The following is a 17803-nucleotide window of genomic DNA, read 5'->3' on the forward strand; positions in this document are numbered from 1 at the left end:
GGATAGGAGACGGTAAACCTAAGCACCGCGGTTCCTCTTGAAATAGATTGGTAGGAATTTCTGCATTTCAGAAATTACCTGCTTCTGTGGCTGAGACTCGCACTGATTATTTATGTACTACTTGGTATTTCCTCCTGTCTAAGGCATAGCGCAACATAAGGGTTGTCAGGCGTTTCTCTGGATTAACATTTCCTTTCTTTGGGGCTGTAAATGATGGCGATGCATGGTATGCATTGAATAAACAGCAGTATGCAATAAACATGAAGTAATGAAGGGATTGTATGTTTATAGGATTGTATGTTTACAGGATGGTTGTGCTTTTTCAGGGGCACTGCTCTGTGTAGTCCCGCAGGGAAACGTTGCCCAGTGAGAGCTGAAGCTCTCGCCCTGCCCTCCGCCAGCGCACGCCAAGGCAGCTGAGGGGCCGTGGATGGTTTTTGCAGGAACCACGCCAGAGCTGAGCTGCCCTGGGCACTGCAGAGGGGCAGGCAGGGGCACAGCAGGGAGGCAGGCAGTGGCTGGGCAGCAGCGGGGCTGGCAGGGAAGGGAGGTGGCCAGGAGCTCTTTGCAAATCGTTTCTAGGTTTGTTTGGTTGGTTGGTTTTCCTCCTAGAATTGGCAGGACCCCAGAGTTCTCTTTCACCCCAGATACCTTTGTATTTCAGTACACAATAAGCCAGGGCTAATACTCTCTCAGTAGCCAAGTGCTCAGAAAACTGTTTCTGCAATGAGAGCCCAAAGTACAGCAGAACTGGTTTATTGGTTATATACATCCTTGCAAATGTGACCGTCACCTGTAATGTGCTATGGCTGTGTGATTCAAGATCCAGGATGGGAATTAAGCTGAGCTATATACTGGGCTACAGCGTTCTTTACACTGCTAGGGACATCTGCACAGGTTTAGGTAGTCTTAAGTGGGACTTGGCATCGTCCTGCCTAGACCTGCTGCATTTCTGACAGCATTTGTGGTGGTCTCTGAGTGAAAGGGGAGTGGTGTGCACTTATCTTGGGATAGCTCTCAGCTTGAATGGGTGTGGGCATTTTATGAGGGCAAAGTAGCCATCCGTCCGTGGCCTGGGCTGATCCTCGGGGAGCATGAAGGTGAATTGCTGCAGGAGAGTGGTGAAGAAGATGAAGAGCTCCATCCTGGCCAGCTGTGCCCCCAGGCAGACACGTCGACCTGCAGGAAGGAAGCATCCATGAGAGAGGACATTAAACCACGCTGGAATCACTGTGGGATGAGCAACCTCTGTGTGCAGACACAAGATGGAGCAAAACAGAGGATCAGAAGCTGCTTTGTTCAGGATGGACAGAAGGAAGAAGGCGAGAGTGCCTGGTTAACCATGTCAAAAGGGCCCAGGCACTCACAGCTAGTTAGACGGGGACACCCTGTCTGTTGTGCACAGCTTCATAGAATAATTTAGGTTGGAAGAGCCCCCTGCAGGTCACTTTTTTACCCCCTGCTCAAATGCAAAGAGGGAGAAAGAGACAACCCCTGGACTTCCCAGGAGGCACATCACCGCTCCTGCTGTGCACATGGCTTGCAGCTAGATCCTCCCCTTAGATTTACCTGCTGAGAAAGGCATGAAGGCCTCCGGTTTCACAAACTGCCCGTTCACATCCAGGAAGTGTTCAGGGTAAAACTCATTTGGTTTCTTCCAGACTGACTCATCCTTCAGCACGGAAGACAAGTTGGTGATGACTGTCGTCCCCTGCATTCCTCCGCAAGACGAAACAACTTACGTGAGAACAGCAGAATTATCCTGGAGAGGTGGATCGGTGCTCTTTAGTTGGTCTCTCCCATCTAATAGCAACTATCACTAGATGCTTCAAAGTATGGCACTGAGCTCCTCTTCTCTATCTTAGATATAGCGGAGGTAAAGCAGTGCACTTTTCCAATGACATGCTGCCTGCCCTATGCGCCTGAAGCGTTTGAACTTTTGCAACTTACACCCTTACAAAGGCCATTGCATGCAAATGCTAATTTCATGGTAAGATAGTGGAAACAGCTTCCACTTTACAGATCCTTCTGGACTTACTTTGTAGCTGGGGAGAAAAAGCTAACTGACAGACTTCAAAGCCCAACTTTCACACATGGAAAATGGCAAAGCTTTCTTGTTTCCTGTGTCAATGTTTTAAGCTTAGTGGAGTTACTGCAACGCTGAAAAAAACATCCCAGGCTTGTATTGCTACCAGCACTGCCAGGACAGAGTGCTCTTGATTCCTGTCACAGTGTCAATGGACCGAATGCCAGTGGCAATTGAATAACTGCAGAGATTTAACTACTGCCGTCTCAGGAAAGGCAGCAAGCTGGTCTCATGTGCCTCCAAAGAGCCTGTCAAGCTGTCCTAGTTTCTTTTTCCAACTCAGGCAGTGAATGTCACAGCTCATCGAGAGGAAAGTGAACCTTTGCACTGAGCTGCCACTACAGTTGGGTTCCCACATAACTAGTGTAAATCTAGAGCACAAACGTGCCCATCTGTCTGGTCTTAGCATTTCAATGTTCAGTGCTTCAGAGCTTGGCAGTGAGCGTGATTTGGGGCTGGAAACACAAATCTGCAAAGCTGTGTGGGGTCACCCACACCCTAGACCTGGCATCTGCACAAGACAGGGATGCTGCATTGCCCGTCTGGCCGTGCTCACCTTGGGAATGAAGTAACCCTGAAGCTCGGTGTCCCGGTATGTCATGTGAGGTAGCCCAACAGGAGCGATGTCCCCACAGCGCTGTGCCTCATGGATCACGGCATTGGTGTAGGGCATGTTCACTTGGTCCATCATGGTGGGTGACCTCTCTCTTCCAATCACCATATCAATCTCTTTGTGGATTTTACCTGAAAGCAGCACAGCCAGGGACTTAGAGCTCCCTTAGCTAAACAGAAGGGGCTGGTACAAGCTGGAGGAAAGCTGGCAGCATGAGCTCAGTAGGCACTGTGCGAGAGTAGGACAAGCAATTACAGAAAGGAACAGAAACTACAGGGGAATGCCTTTTTTCAGTTGCTCAGAAAACAAAACAAAACAAAACAAAACAAACAAACAAACAACAAACCAAAACAAAACAAACCAAAACAAAACAAAAAACTCTGTTATTTTTGCACAGTGTCTTTAATAAAGGTCTTGGCACTTGACATGCTACCTTACCCCTCCTCAATGTAGCTGGAAGTGTACTTGTGCAGGCAGCATTTGAGAGTTAAAACAGATCAGTGTTTATTCCAAGTCTAGGAGGGAGGGTTCAACAACCACTGGAAGTCCCCAGGTAGCCTTCAGTGTGAAGGAGAGTGAACTGCCCTTCCAACTCCAGTCTTTTCACCAGGGCTTCCCCACTGCCACCACTGGGCCTGCCAGAGCAGCTGTGTTAGGGGAAATGTTTTCTCCTGGTTTCTTCTAGACCAACAATCACCAAAGCTGCTTCTCCTTGCAAAAGCCCCAAACCAAGAATAGGAGATGTTGAGTGTCCTTACAGAGAAATGAGGGCTGAAGGGAACATACCGCACCTCTGCCTGTCCTCTCACTTACTCTGTGTTTCTGGGTGCAAAAGCATGTAGAGAAATGCCCACCGGAGGGTGGTGGAGGTGGTATCAGAACCAGCTGCAAACAAGTCTGCGGTCACCAGACGAAGGTTGTTGTAATTGAAGCCATTCTCTTCAGCCTCCTTACCCTGCGGAGAGCAAACAAGTGTGTGACAGGAGCAAAGACACTTGCTGGTGAGAAGGCCTTCTTTCAGAGCAGTGCTGAGGAGCGCTAGATCCACTTTTGCTGACCAAGAATTGCATTGGCAGAGAAAAGCACACCACAGGCAGTGGGCTGTGTATGACTGATGTGCTCCAATACCGCTGTTACCAGAGTATTTGAAGGTCATCAGTAACCTCCCACAGCCTGCGAGATGAACATTACTCCTGCCTTCAGGACAGAAGTAAACACCTTGCGCTCCCAGCTCAGCAGGACACTGCCACTTACTACGGCGTCCTCCCCCAGAGGAGGTGGAACACTGTTAGTCAGGCTTGATCAGATCATAAAGCCCACGCAGCAGCGAGGAGGCTGCCTTGATGCAGCAAATGCAAATTAACAGCATTTTGAGGGGGCTATCTGTAGCTACGCATTACGGATTCTCACTGCTTCTGCCCTGGTGTTTTCTGATGATCAGGGGGGAAAAAATCAGGGTATCATCGCTGCCTATTAAGTCTGCAACACCGATTTCAGCAAAACTGGTCTCTCATCCAAATACTAATTGAGCTCAAATTTGCTAGCATATGAGATATGACAAGCTCTCTGCATGAGTTCATCTGCTTGTCTTTTCTAATCCTTTTTATACTTTTCTTTCCTAGGGACTAGCTTCTGCTGAGTTATTCTGTATGTTTTGATGCTGTTTTAACATGGATAGCAATTAATGAGGCATTTAAGTCTCAACTGTTATTCAAATAAAAGGACTCTGGCGAGGGAGCTGTGGGACTGGCCTGACCGAAGTTAGCCCAGTGGAGGGATTTATCAGACCAGCTTCTCAGGGGACCTCAGTAAGCAGGAGAGGGATGTGACAAGAGGGAAGGAGGCCAGGCTCAGTCCCTCCCAGTAGAAATGCTCAGTGCAGAGCATGTTAGGTCACGTTGCTCTGCTCTAAAATCAGTCGTTAAGGCACTGACAAACACGGGATCTTGCATGTCTGACTTCTCCGCCACTGCAAACGTAGACATATTAATGAATTCTCAATTATTGACTTTTAAATGTCTTCAAAACGGTGTAGGTTAAAAAGAAGGGAGCTGCCAGACACGGAGGGAAAAATGGAAGTGGAAGGTGAGGGCAGGAACATCAGCAGATTATATGATTTCTGAGGACAATCAAGGAGGGCACAGCATGAAGAAATTAATGCTCAAGATGTGAAGTAGAATGAGGAAGTAGAAAATTAGTTAGTAATGGTCTTTAGAGAGCTTTATGACAAAAGTCAGCTTTCATCAACAAGCTCAGAGAAGTAGAGGAATTGCTCCTGGGCTCTAAGGTTCTGCTGGTCCCTCCCTACCTTCGACATCTCCTTTAAAAACGCATCAGTGAAGTCTCGGGTGTATTCAGGGTTCCAGGTCTCCATGTGCTTCTGTATGAGAACGTCTATGAAGTCCATGTATGCCTTTTGCCCTCGAAAGACTTTCTGCGGCAGTCCAGGGATGCGCAACAAAATGGGCATCACGTTAAGAAACTGGTAGGCCAGAACCACAGAGCAAGAGACAAGACATCACGAGATGCAAAAAGAAAAAAAATGGAAACACAGTGCTCTCCAGCGACAGAGGGCAGCCTCTTACAGAACATACCACACTTCTGCGTTACCTGAGTCAGGAATCCAGCTTCTTCACTCAGGGAGTTTTCAAACAAAGCTACCATTTTCCTGAACACCTCATCACCGTAGTCAAAACGCCCTCCATAGATGATGCTGCAGATCATGTTGCAGACTGCATTGTTTACAAGAAAACGTAAGTCGAAAGGGCGACCTAAAAACAGAAAGGGAGACCAAGCAAAGAGGCTAAGCAACATCAAACTATTGAACCTCAGAGTTCGGCTACAAGAACACACAAATACCTCTTAGATGTTCTCAAGGGAAAAAACGAAACACACTCAAAGTACAAATACATCATAGTAGGAAGAAAAGATCTTCTCATCTCCTGCTGTGGTTCGGTTGGTTGTTATTTAAGGGAGAAAGCTCCCAAAGAAAAGCTGATTTGTAGGGTTGTTCTGCCACATGTCAAATAACACTTCTCTTTCACCACACATCATAAAGGTAGCAGTTACCAAGCCGTGGGAATAATTATATTTTACCTCTGTTTATTTCTATTCATGTCCTATTTCAGATTGCTTAGTAGCCCCAATGCATCAGGTAGAAGTGGCTTCAAGGCAGAGCAGGACCAGTAATTATTATGATGATGGACTTGAAACACTGCATACATATGGGAGTGGCTGTATTAGTACTTCTCTCTCTGCATTGTTCTATTGCCTTTTCCTGTTTTTGTTTGTTTTGTTTTGTTTTGTTTTGTTTTGAAGAGCAGTTTGCCCATCCTTCTGGATGTGACGTACCTTCTTCTGCTTTGATTGCAGAGCACAGGAATCCTGCTTCCTCAGTCACTCGCTCCTCCAAGGATTTCTTTCCCATTCCAAAGTCCCTCAAGGTAGAGAGTGTGAATTTCCTTATCTCCTTCCAGACATGCCCGTATCTTGCTACAACAATCCCTGGAATTATGGATGAGCAAGAAATGTCAGGAGCTCTGACAAGTACATCATGCAAAGTTCACTAGAGAAGAGCAAATGTGAGTTTGGAGGTGCAGGTCTGCAGGGATAGATGAAAGGCTCTGATCTTGTACAGCTTATTCACACAGCCATTCTAAAAACTTACGACTGTGCCTTCTACATGTCTAGTAAAAGTGGAGGGGGAGTGCAGTGAGAACTTGTGCCCGTGCCTGCAGGAAATGCCCATTTCCAAGGGACGTACCTTCAGATTTATCTCCATAGCCTATATGTTCATACGCTGGGAAGTACGGCCGGTCAGCAAAGTCCTCCGCTTTGTGGACCAGGGCTTCCTTCACGGTTTTGTACCCATTCAGCACTACCAGGTTGGTCCAGCAGTTCTGGAGGCTGAAGATGTTTCCGAACTTCTTGTGAAACTGGCAAGATAAAAAAAATTGGCCCTGAAAGTGACCTCACACCCAATAGTGCCGGCATGTAATGTCCAAAATACCCCTGGAGCCTTCCTTAGGGCCTTTACTATTTAGGGGTTTGAGCTGCTTTTATTAGGAGACCTTCAGCTGACCTTTGACTGTTGTCTTTGCAGTGAAACGTCTCAAAGCAGTGTGAAACACCAGCTGAAGCAGGGAGCAATGCACTGCATCTGGCAAGACTTAATATACAGCTATCCAGCTCAAACTGCTGCCAAGAACATTGTGCAAGCATTTTGGATTTTGTTTGACAACACGAGGTCAAGGATCTCTTTTGGGATTTTCAAATAGTGCATGCTCAACAACCCGCTATTTCCTAATACTTGGATTTTGAATACCGTGTGTTGTTTATCTGTCTCTGAAAGCCTAGGCAATTTTTGAGTTAGTTTTGAACTAGTTTTGAGTTCTTTCTGCTAGAAGGAAATATCGATGATAAAGTGATATGGAGTTTCTTTACATGCTTTTGTTCCTAAAGATTGACCCAAAGCCCAGTTCCCAGGAGCATGCTTGGAAGAGGCAGCTCCACGCTGGAGTTTCAGGTCAACTTTCTGCCCCAGAGGAATAAACACACCTAGTAAGGCTGGTAATTGGCACATCCCCTACATCTGCTGTGATCTATAAAAGACACGAAGCTGACAGCTTCCAGGAAGCCAGGCTGAAGCTGCACGGCTGGGCAGTAACACTGAACACAGTGCTCAGGAGCGTGCTGTTGGAAGGTGGTGTCGTAGTAGTGATGCTCACAAAAAACACATTATTTATCTCTGTTTTCTTCTTCTTCTTCCTTCCTTCCTTCCTTCCTTCCTTCCTTCCTTCCTTCCTTCCTTCCTTCCTTCCTTCCTTCCTTCCTTCCTTCCTTCCTTCCTTCCTTCCTTCCTTCCTTCCTTCCTTCCCTCTTTAACTCTTCATTTCCATACTCTGAGCAAATCAAGGAACTGAAATACTCTGAGTGTATTTGCAGTGGGATTGGAAAGGGAATTAGTACTTCACTGGCACTAGAAATACATCATTAAAAGTGATTACCGGTCAAGACTGCAGTCAGCATGACCCTGATGCGATTTGAAAATGGTAATCTTTTGGACTATATGAAGGCAAACAATACAAATGCTGTATTTAGTTTCTCCATTTGGTGGATTTTGGACAGACAGCTGAGCAGTGTTGTCCTAAAGAAAAAAAAGGCCTTTAGAGTTTGCAAAGTAATCTGCTGCAAGCTGTGCTGTGCCTTTCCCTCGAGAAAGGATAAGCCCTGACTTTGATTGGGAACGCTACAGACATTTTGGGCGCTGCTGCTGGGGCAAATCCCGTGAGCTGATCTCCTTAACTGGAGCAGCCCCACGCCTGTAGGCAGGCTGGAGTAACTCACAAAGAAGCCTGCCATCCCCACCGCCACGTCCCAGCCCGCAGGGCTGGCACTCACCTTGTTGAAGGAGAGGTGCGGGTTGTGGAAGTCGATGTATGGCATGGTCCCGACGAACGGCAGCGACATGGGGCCTGGCGGGTAACGGCTCCACTTCTTTCTGCGCTTCATGAAATCAAGAACCAAGGTGAAGACAGTAAGGAAAACTCCCAGCACAGCAATGTTGCTCCAGTCAGATGACAGCCACAGGAGCAATGTCATTTTGCAGCCTGCCTGCTCCTCGGTCTTCCTCTTTTGACCCAAGACTGTTTCTGCCTCTCCCTTCTGCCTCCTTCTCCGTTCTGCTTCCCTCCCCAGGCAGCTGTCCCCTTTTCCTTGCTTCCTCCTGTCCCCTCACTCTCCTTTTCTGTCTCCCTGCTCCCCTCTCCCTGCAGCTTCTGGCTTGTGAATGTGGAACTTGGCTCAGTCTCGAAGCTCCTCCTCTGTTCCACTCAGCCCCAGGGGAGTGGTGATGAGGGTCATTCCTTCTCCTCCTCCTCCTCCTCCTCCTCTTTCCCCCCCTTTGACAAAGCTCAGAGGCTGCTTTGTCCTTGCGACAAAGAGGTGCTGGGGTGCCCTCAGAACAACGAGCACAGCAGCAACCCAGTCCTGCTGCATTCTCATGGGGCGGTTTTGTAAGGGTTTAAGCCCGTCACCTTCTTGCTGATGCAGACAAGCCCAGGCAGACACAGATCCTAAACACAGGCTGTTCAGCTGTCTGTATGCAGGGCCAAGAATTTGTTCCATTGGAGCTTGAGTAAGCCCAGGTTATGTCAAGCTTTCCCATACAGAAAGCACGTAAGTGACAGAAATTAGCCTAAAACAGTGACCTGAGACTAAAACCATTTACGGGAATAACAACCTTTATCCAACCCCAAATGTCAGTCAGTGCAGCAACCTTGATTTTGGTGGGATACACCTCAGCTACGAGGGGGAAGCACATACAAGCAGCCTTGCATTTCCAGCCCTTGGGGCAGCAGTAATCCAAACGCAATTATGGAGATAGTCAAAGTGTTTCCTAAAACAGCACCGCTCTGTGCTCCTGGCGTTGCTGCCATCGGAGATCAATAAAGCTCTCCATTATGACAGTTAGCTTGAGCTGAAGAGAAGCAATAAACCCATCACCGCTTGATCTGTGATCTCGGTGTGATCACAGAAAAACTCCTAATGGAGCAATTGCCGCGCCGGTGATGGAGAGCTCAAGCTGCAAAGCGACGAACCCACAAACACTCTGCAGTGATCTCTGGTGCATAGCCAAGGCCTCGAAACGCCCCCTACCTGGAGAGGCACCTAAATGCTCGTTATTTGTGTGCAGAGGTCCCCTCTGCGGGGTCTGTACAGCACGCTCAGGGAAACCCTGGCACGTCCCTTGTGAAAGCACTGTGACTCAGGGCTTATCTCAGGCACCTGTAAACAAACATTCAGCACGGGAGATCAAGGAGAGCAAATCAATGGAGCCACCTCATGTAATCACAGGCCCGAGGACTCACAGGTGTACTGTGACATGAAGGACTGTATGGTCAGGTGCAACCTAGGAGTGTGCTGGAGAAGGCAATTCCTTGACACAAGTGACTGGCGAGCCAGCTAGGGGGATGCTCACAAACAAGGAAGAACTGGTTCAGGATATTAAGGCCAAGAGTAAGTTTTCCTGCAGCAGTCATGACACTGTGGAATTTAAAATCCTGCGAGAAGTCAGCAGGTCAAACAGCATCACAGCCCTTGCCTTCAGGAGAGCATATTTCACCTTGTTCAGGGATCTGCTTGCCAAGACCCCAGAGGGATCTGCCTTGGAGAGCAGAGGGCCCCAGGAGAGCTGCTTGTTCTTCAAGGACAGCCTCCTCAAAGCATGAGAGCAGTGGATATCACTGATTACCTTGACTTTGGCAAAGCCTTTGACATGTCTTCTGCAGTACTCTTGCAGCTAAATTGGTGTGGTACAGACTGGCAAGGCAGACGATAAGGTGGGTGGAAGGTTGTTTGCTCCTTGGGGCTCAGAGGGTTGGAGTTGGTGGTACAGAGTCCAGCTGGTGGCTGAGCACTAGCGACACATCATTAGCTGTCCCAGGGCTGTTAAAGTTTAACAAATTTATTATTGACTGGGGTGACGGGACAGAGAGCGCTCCTAGCAAGCAGACTGGGAAAGCTATCGAGAGCTGAAGTGTGCTTGTGAGTTTGTTGGCTTCGAAGCACCCACCACATTTTGAACAGCCCTGCTGCAAGGTCTTAGGAGACAGAGCTGTGACAGGGCTGTACTCAGCGACCTGAGGAAGAGGGGTCTGGATGCTTAAATGTGATCAAGGGATTTCTCTCAGACTCAATTTTGTGACCCACGCACACAGATGACAAGTGGAGAGATGGGAAAATGTGGTCTCAGGAACATGACAGACAGTGCCAGATCACCCACCTGGTAAAAGGATGTTACTCTTCGGGTTTCGATTTATTTTGAGCTCTAACTTTACAAATTTCAGCTGAAACATATCCACCTGTGTTCTTTCCTTTTTGCTTGTCTTGGCTACAGCTAAAATCTGTCAGACTCCCATCACTCACCTCCAGGCTGCCAGAAGGATGGCTGGATGATGGGAATGCAGGCAGTGGATTTACTTTTAAGGGACATTGCTTTGAGAAGTCACCTAAAGAGCAACTCTCCAGCTGCTCTTCTTCCAGGGGCTTGGCCTTGATGTTTGGGCTCCAAAGATGCAACAGGGATGTGCAAATGCAGTAGTTTAAGAAAAGATGCTCCTTCCCCCCTGCCATATACACCATTCTAAATGGTCTTTGGGCAAACAATCCTTTCCTCTCCCCTCTTCAGGTGGCAAACTAGACGGCTCCTCCACTCTTGGTTAGTAGCTTGGACTGCCTTGGCTGGAAAGGCCTGGAACGAGTGGCACAGCTGAGGTCATTTCAAAAGAACGATTTTCAAAACAAGCAAAGAAACCATAGGTAACACACCTCTGACTGAGAGAAAGGAAGAAAAAAGGGTAATGATGCTTTTGAAGAACAAAAGATGATCATTGGCATTTGTTTTCAATAAAGTAGTATTTTGAGAGATTTTCAAATTCTGTGGGGAAAAAAAAATCAAAATCTGTACATATTAATTTTATCTAGCTTCAGCCCCACTGTGTGCTTGTCTTTATGCAATACCAGTTAAGAGAGAAGCTGAGTGAAGATACAGAAGTTGTGTGTGGACATTGCTGTTCCTAGACTGGAGAACCCCCAGCACGAACAGAAAGCAAGGTTTGAAAAGCAGCCTGTTGATCTTGCAAAAAGAAGCACCCAGAGGTAACATAACGCCGGGATTAGTGTTGCCTGCACAATGTTAATTGAGATTTCTTGTCCATATTCACCATAAGACCATAACTAATTGCAATCTTTTACTATTTTTCCTTCCTGAAGGACCCTCCCTCTGTTTACGGGATAGATGGCGAGCATTTAGTAACTCTATTTTAATTACAGCGTTTGGATTCAAAGCCTGTTTTGCTACCTGCTGGTCGCACCCCGCCTGGTGAAAGCCCCGGTTCCTGGGCAGCTGCCAGCAGCAGGGAAATGCTCTTCTTTCTCTCCTCCTTTGCTTCAGTGCCGGAGCCAGGAAGCAGCGGTCGCACGACATGAATATTTCCTTGAGCTTTCAGAAATTTCTCACCCACATCCTAGCAGGCTGGCTGCTTTTCCCCTCGCACCATTAGGTGGATCCAAACCTCAGCAACATTTCCTTCTGGAGAAGCAAAGCCCCTCGCAGGAGCACAGCTGCTGGGTGTGATGCCTGCTGCTGCTGCCATTCCCCAGCCATGTAGTGCTGAGTGAGACCCCTGAAACCTTTCCTCTTCAGCGGCCTCTTCGCTGGCCTTCTGCCCAGTCCCAGGGTCCTTCCTTCCCTCCAGTCCTGGTATTTTTGGTCCTTCTCTGTATCCTTTTTCCAGTCTCTTTTGCCCGTTTTGCCTGTGCTCTGACTGCTTCTCCTCCCAGATCTCTAGTGCTGGAAGGGGACAAGGGGGGAGCGGAGGAGACCGGCCTCGTGTTCCTCATCCTCCCTCGCCAGCCCCCAGCAGCCGGCGATAACCACCACCTGCTCCCTTCAGACGGCTCCAGGGGATTTGGGCTGAAAAAACCCGAGATCTCTATCGAGCACAGGCAGGCCGGTTTTTCAAGTGCTTGTCAAGTGGCCAAGTTTGAGCACAGTTTTAGGGAGCGGGCGCGATGTGTCTTCCTAACAGAAAGCCGCCTCCTGCCAAGTTTCAAGTGCAGCGCTTCAAAGCATTAAACTGAGAGAGGAAAAATGTCGCCAGAAATTTTTCTAGCGGGTTAGAAGGAGGTCAGGCAAACAATGGGTTTCTAAGAACGATGTCAGCCATTAGAAATGGATTAAAAATTTTTGGCTGAATGCTCCCAAACAAATTTAGCCGGAGGCACAACCCCAGCTTGGGAAATTTTAGTCTCAGTCGGTTCATTGTGACTGTCTTGGACTTCAGATAAGGCTTCGTAAATTGGAATTATTTGTACAGCTTTAAGACGGGCTGTGCAAACAGCTTGTTCATAATAAAGCAGTCAGCAGAACTGAAATAGCCAAGTCTTTCATAGTTACTGTTACTATGACTTACTGCCAGCCTTCCCACATTGCAAAGAAATCTGTTCTTCAGGCTTTTCTTCTTTAAATTCCCCTGGCTCCCTACCCTTTTTCCTACACCCGTCTCAGCACATCACCTGTTACCAAAGCAGGTCTTGGTCAGGCTTTGCTTCTGCCGCCCATCCCCAGCCTGGCTTGGTTTCCACCAGGTTAACAGAGAGATTCAGCTCCAGATTCTCCTGCAGGCTTCGATTCCTCAGGCCAGGCGGCTCCTGCCAGCGCCTTCACCCCAGCTCGGCACGGAGCTGATGAACCAAACGCTGCTGCCCAGGTCCCGTGAGAGCGCCGGTGCCGCTGGGCTCCGGGGAGGCTCCTGCCCTCTGCAAGGGTCCGGCAGCGCTTGGCCTGGCTCACGCTCCGCTGGGAAACTGTCAGGAAAATACAGCTTACGCCCCCGGCACCACGGCTGCTGGTCTGCCTCAGCTGCTGGGTTTGGTTTCTTGTTCTTTAAGCTTCTCAGGAGCCGTGGATGTATTGTGTTTCTTTTCATTTTTGGATTAGTGCTGATACCGTGGGGTTTTTTCTTTGCTGTAACAAGAGCATCCAGGGGAATTTTGGACGGAGGTACTGGCTAAAATCCTGTTATTAATTTTCTTGTAAAAGAAGCATTTAAATCCATATGGGGAAACTCATCCTGCTTTCCTAAAGAGTGAGATCAGTGGGACGCTTTTGAAAATAATGAGGTGATTAACTACAAGTTTGGCAGCCAAAGAGACAGAAGAACCGTGGTTTAGTTTCAGCCATCGATTTGAGCTGTGACTTAGAGGCAAGCAAGCAGCTAGCTGGCATCTCCGTTGCTGCTCTTGAAAAATGCGTTTAATGGTGCCATTTGCCCAGCTGTGATAAAGCATCTGCAAATCGAGGTGCAAAGTACATCTGCGAGGCCTGCCACAGTAATTATTACACAGCAAAGAGGAGGGTTGGCAGAGGGCTCGGAATAGAGGTTAGAAAAGATAAAACAAAAGTTAATTCGAAGACTCCATTGCGACAGGAAACGTCCAACGCTGATCTTTTTGTTTTGGCATGGGGAATATTTCATAGGGAGTGCCCTGCTGCTGCTTCCAGCTGCTGGGGATGCCATGCTTCTTCACAATTAGGCCCCCAGTTCAGGGACTGCTGCATCAAAACAACAAGGGGAGCTAATCTGGCTAAAAGAGAATCACATTTTTCTCCTCTGCTTATGGCCCTCAGGAGCAGAGGCGATAACCCTGATTGCTATATTCTCCTGGCAATTAAGTCAGTTTCCAGGAGCTGGAATGGATAAATGAGTGGTACTCCTCCCTCCTTCCACTCCAAGCCCATCACCCTGCTGCTTGTGGCTTCTGAGCATCCCCAGCTTCCCAGGAAAGCACTGGAGCTGCACGGAGGCTCAGCCCAGAAGGATGAGCTGCAGGAGGCATTCCTCCTGGGACATACGTCCTGCTACAATTCTCTGAGACTTATCAAAGGTACAGCTGACGGGCCCTGGCCACATCACCTTCCTGCAGGCTTGGTGGCTGTGGTGGAGAGAGAAAGAGAAAAATCTTCTGGCAAAGCTTCGCACGGCCTGCTTTGTCTCAGCGGATGTTCAGAGGGATGTTCAGAGCAGACCCAACTTCTGAGGCAGGGGCAAAGAAGCCCTGGGCAGAAGCAGCACTGCGATTTTCCCTGGGTTTAGGGGACGGTGGATGCAGACTCAGCCAATGGGCAAGGGGTTGGATGCTCCCTGCAGCTGCTTAACTTTGCACCACGTCCTCCTGCTGTGCAGCTGGGTACCTGTCCCTGGGTGATGCGGGCTCGTGGCGGGCAGGGCCAGGCCGGCAGCTCCCAGTGCCGCAGTGGGAAGCAGCGTGAGGCCGGCCGGGCCCCCACCAGGAGGGTTTTGCCCCTGCCTGCTCCTTCAAAAGCCCAGGTGCCCCTCTGGCTTTGCCCACTAACAGGGCGGCACAAGCCTCGGCGATGTCTGTGCTCCCCCAGGTGCATGAGGAGCTTCAGGGGGTGGGGACTGGTGACAAGGTACAGGAAAACAGTGACGGGTGGGGGAGAGCACGGGGAGAAGGAAGGAACAGAGAAGACGTGGAGAGCAGACTGCTGCCTGCAAAGGCACGTGTATCTGCAGGCCAGGCTTAACCGATGAAGAAAATGTGCCTGCTGTTTGCTGGATTCAATCTGGTGATTGTTCTGCCAAGCGATTCACGAGCCCCTGAATTCTGCCCTTTGTTAAGCAGTCCATTAAATGAGCAGAAGATGATCTGAAGAACTGGCATTGATTCTACGAGCATGCTATAAATAACGCAGCACTTCAGCAGTGAAAATAAAACGTGTTTGTCGGAGCTCTTTTTGCTCAAATGATTATTAATACACCTAAAATTAAAATGCTCGAACGTACAATTTAGATTATCTATAACCTGCGTTAATCATTTCCAGGAGCACCGAGTGCTTCGTGTTAGAGTACAGAGTTTATTATTTTGTTATTTTCATGAATAAAGCAGTGTCAGGCTCTCATTTTTTTTCATGTGTTTATCTGCACTTTTCATGTCAGCATAAACAATGGCTTGAACACAAGTTAGCATTTAGGAGTTTTTATCAATGTATTGGGAACACAGAAGATCGTTGCGTGTTACTGTGGCAGTGGAAGGGGCTGTTTGTGCTTGAGTTCTGTATGATGCTCCCAATGAGAGTTTATGCCTCGCAAACCCAAATGTGCATTGGAAATCGGAATGTGTATTTATTTATGAACAGGAAAACCATGAATAACTGTTTGGGTTTGAAACATTGGCTCAGCCATGCTCACAGTTGGATTAATAACCGTGAGAGCATGTGGCGTGAAATAGAAATTAGAAATGGTGAAAATGCATGCAAGGTCTTAATATGAACAGTTCTGCTACTTGGGTGCATTTTGGAGCTCTGTCCTAAATGAACTGTCAGCTGCTTTTGCCAGTGGGAGCTGCTACATGCTCACAGCAACTGGACATAACAAGCTGATTTTTCTGCATTATTTTTTTCCTCCAGCTACGTAATTGTGGTTTTGTGTTAAAAACATTCCCTCAACAAAAACACCAGCATACTTTTACATATGGGGTATCGGGAAGAAGTCGTCTTTCCTAGAGGGGAAGGGAGGACCTGAAGCGATGGGTGCAATGAGCGCTGGAAAGCAAAGTATTTTTCTCGGTTATTTTTAAGCTGTTCTGAAGGCAGGCGGTAAAAATGGATATTTGGGTGGTAACCATGCTTTGAAAAGCATTGGCTTGTTCAAAATGCTAAAATTTGGAGCTTTCAAGAGCCATACTCCACACAGAGATGACAAACCTTAGTCCCCATGTCTGCTGAGTACCGGTGCAGCTGTGTGAGCTGACGCCTTCCTGCAGCTCCCCGCTGGGCTGCCTTGCTCCGAGACAAGGCACACTGCTTGCTACCCACACAGAGGAAAAGCCCTCAGATCAATCTTTAATTGCTTTATACTCCTTGTTGCCTATCCCAAAGTCCAAGGCTTCTTGATTTGTCTTCACCGTGTTTTGAACGCAGGCCTAACACCTACAATAGCCTTTGCACTAGGGATTAAAAATCCAACAGCTGCTTCTGACATAACTTGTTTTCCTGTGCAAGTCTTATCAATTGGATTGCATGGGGCTCGTCCTGTCATGGAGAAAATATAAATAAATAAAACGTGTGGAGTTTCAGTTAGAAACTGCATCCCCCTGAAGAAGTAAGGCTTTGAAGCAGCTTCCCTCCTTGGGGTTACTCAGGCCCCAGGCAGCCTGCTCTGGGAGCAGGGCTCGGGGCCTCCATACGTGCCTGCCCACCTCAGCCACTCCGTGATGCTGTGAGGACACAGGCTCTGCTAACGTTTCTCTGAAGGCTTACACGCAGGCCGGGTGCTGTGCTGCCTCTCCCTGCTGGCTGCAGAAGGTGCAGGTTGGGGTTCAGGGTAACCTCTTGGGCTACAGGTCTACAACACAACCCTTATGAGCTTCAGACAAATCATGAAAAGTAAGGGTGAGGTAGTAGCTGCAAATACCACCAGCATGTAATGCACAGATTACCTGAAAGTGACAGAAGATGGAGAAATGCAGCACTGCAGTCTTCCTGTAAGCAGCAGAAAGAAGGATGAAAATGGCTCAGCCTGTTCACACCTGTTGTGAGCTCTCAGGTGCTTTTTGAATCTTGGTGTCACCAGGCTTCTCCAAATCCCTAGGGGTAACTTTTTTCTGACAATTACAGCAGTGTGAGCCACAACAGCTGCAGTAGAAATCAAATTCAAACTGCTGCTGCTGGTGCAGAAGTAAAAACAAATGGAAATACACGAGTCAGTTGCCTCTCTCTTCTCTAAGATGGCTTGTGCTGTGTGTGTCTGTTCAAAGTTTATTTCAAGGACTGATACTTAGGAAGTTGTGGCTTGAAAGTACAAAGACTGCTTACTGCAAGGAGGATTTTTTTTTCCTGTATTGGAAAAAAGAGGCACAGCATCTCCTGGGAAACCTTGAATTGAGACATTTGAGTTGTCCGAGTGTGCCCTGCACTCACCATGGAACCAAGCTCGTATGATTGGATTCTTACCAGCACTTCCACAGAAAGCCGTGCAAGCTGGTCAGTGAACACAAACATTACTCATTTTTCTCTGCTGTTGAATATCTATACTCATGTATTTACAGATATATGCTCACGGATCAGAAAGAAAAGGATGTGTATTCCTAAAAAGAAAAAAAGCAAAGCTGTATTTCCTTGATGTGCCAAGCGAAGAAAGAGGAAGGTTGGAGGACTGTTGCAAAACAGCCAGCTGAAAAGGCTGTTCAAACAAGCCCCAGACAGACCCTTTCTTTTGCATCCTAAAGGACAATAAAAGAAAGCTCTACCAGACACTTCATTAAGCACTTGACTACAGCCTAGGAAGCACTTTTGTTTATTTGCTTTTGGTTTTGATTAGCTACTCTCAAATTCCAAGTAACTCCAACAAGTGCTAAAAAGAAGGGGCGAATCTCTCTGCAGAATGGGTTTTTAGAGCTTGCACAGACTTCTTGTGTCTCCCTGGTGCAACCAGCCCTTTTAATCAGCCCACATGAAACCCTGGAAGACTAACAGCCCTCCCTGCGACAGGACAAATGGATGCACATCCCATCTCAGTGCC

General features: G+C 47.9%; 1 protein-coding gene across 3 annotated transcripts; it reads right to left on the bottom strand.

The window, feature by feature from the left end:
• Positions 1-740: 740 nt before the first annotated feature.
• LOC116502036 (cytochrome P450 2D17-like) lies at positions 741-8435 on the bottom strand. 3 transcript variants are annotated; one of them, XM_032207744.1, is made up of 9 exons: positions 8100-8435; positions 6463-6634; positions 6051-6203; positions 5310-5470; positions 5008-5133; positions 3513-3654; positions 2643-2830; positions 1570-1711; positions 741-1179 (listed from the first exon to the last, which is right to left on the bottom strand). In XM_032207744.1, exons 1-9 carry the CDS (start codon positions 8298-8300, stop codon positions 1001-1003), a joined length of 1464 nt encoding a protein of 487 aa, XP_032063635.1. In that variant the 5' UTR covers positions 8301-8435; the 3' UTR covers positions 741-1000. The 3 variants fall into 3 exon arrangements, with proteins under 3 accessions (XP_032063635.1, XP_032063634.1, XP_032063636.1); XM_032207743.1 differs by having other exon boundaries at positions 5008-5181; XM_032207745.1 differs by lacking the exon at positions 741-1179 and having other exon boundaries at positions 1701-1762; positions 5008-5181.
• Positions 8436-17803: the final 9368 nt, after the last annotated feature.

Source organism: Aythya fuligula, chromosome 1 (genome assembly GCF_009819795.1).
Source record: "Aythya fuligula isolate bAytFul2 chromosome 1, bAytFul2.pri, whole genome shotgun sequence".
Taxonomy (NCBI): Eukaryota; Metazoa; Chordata; class Aves; order Anseriformes; family Anatidae; genus Aythya; species Aythya fuligula.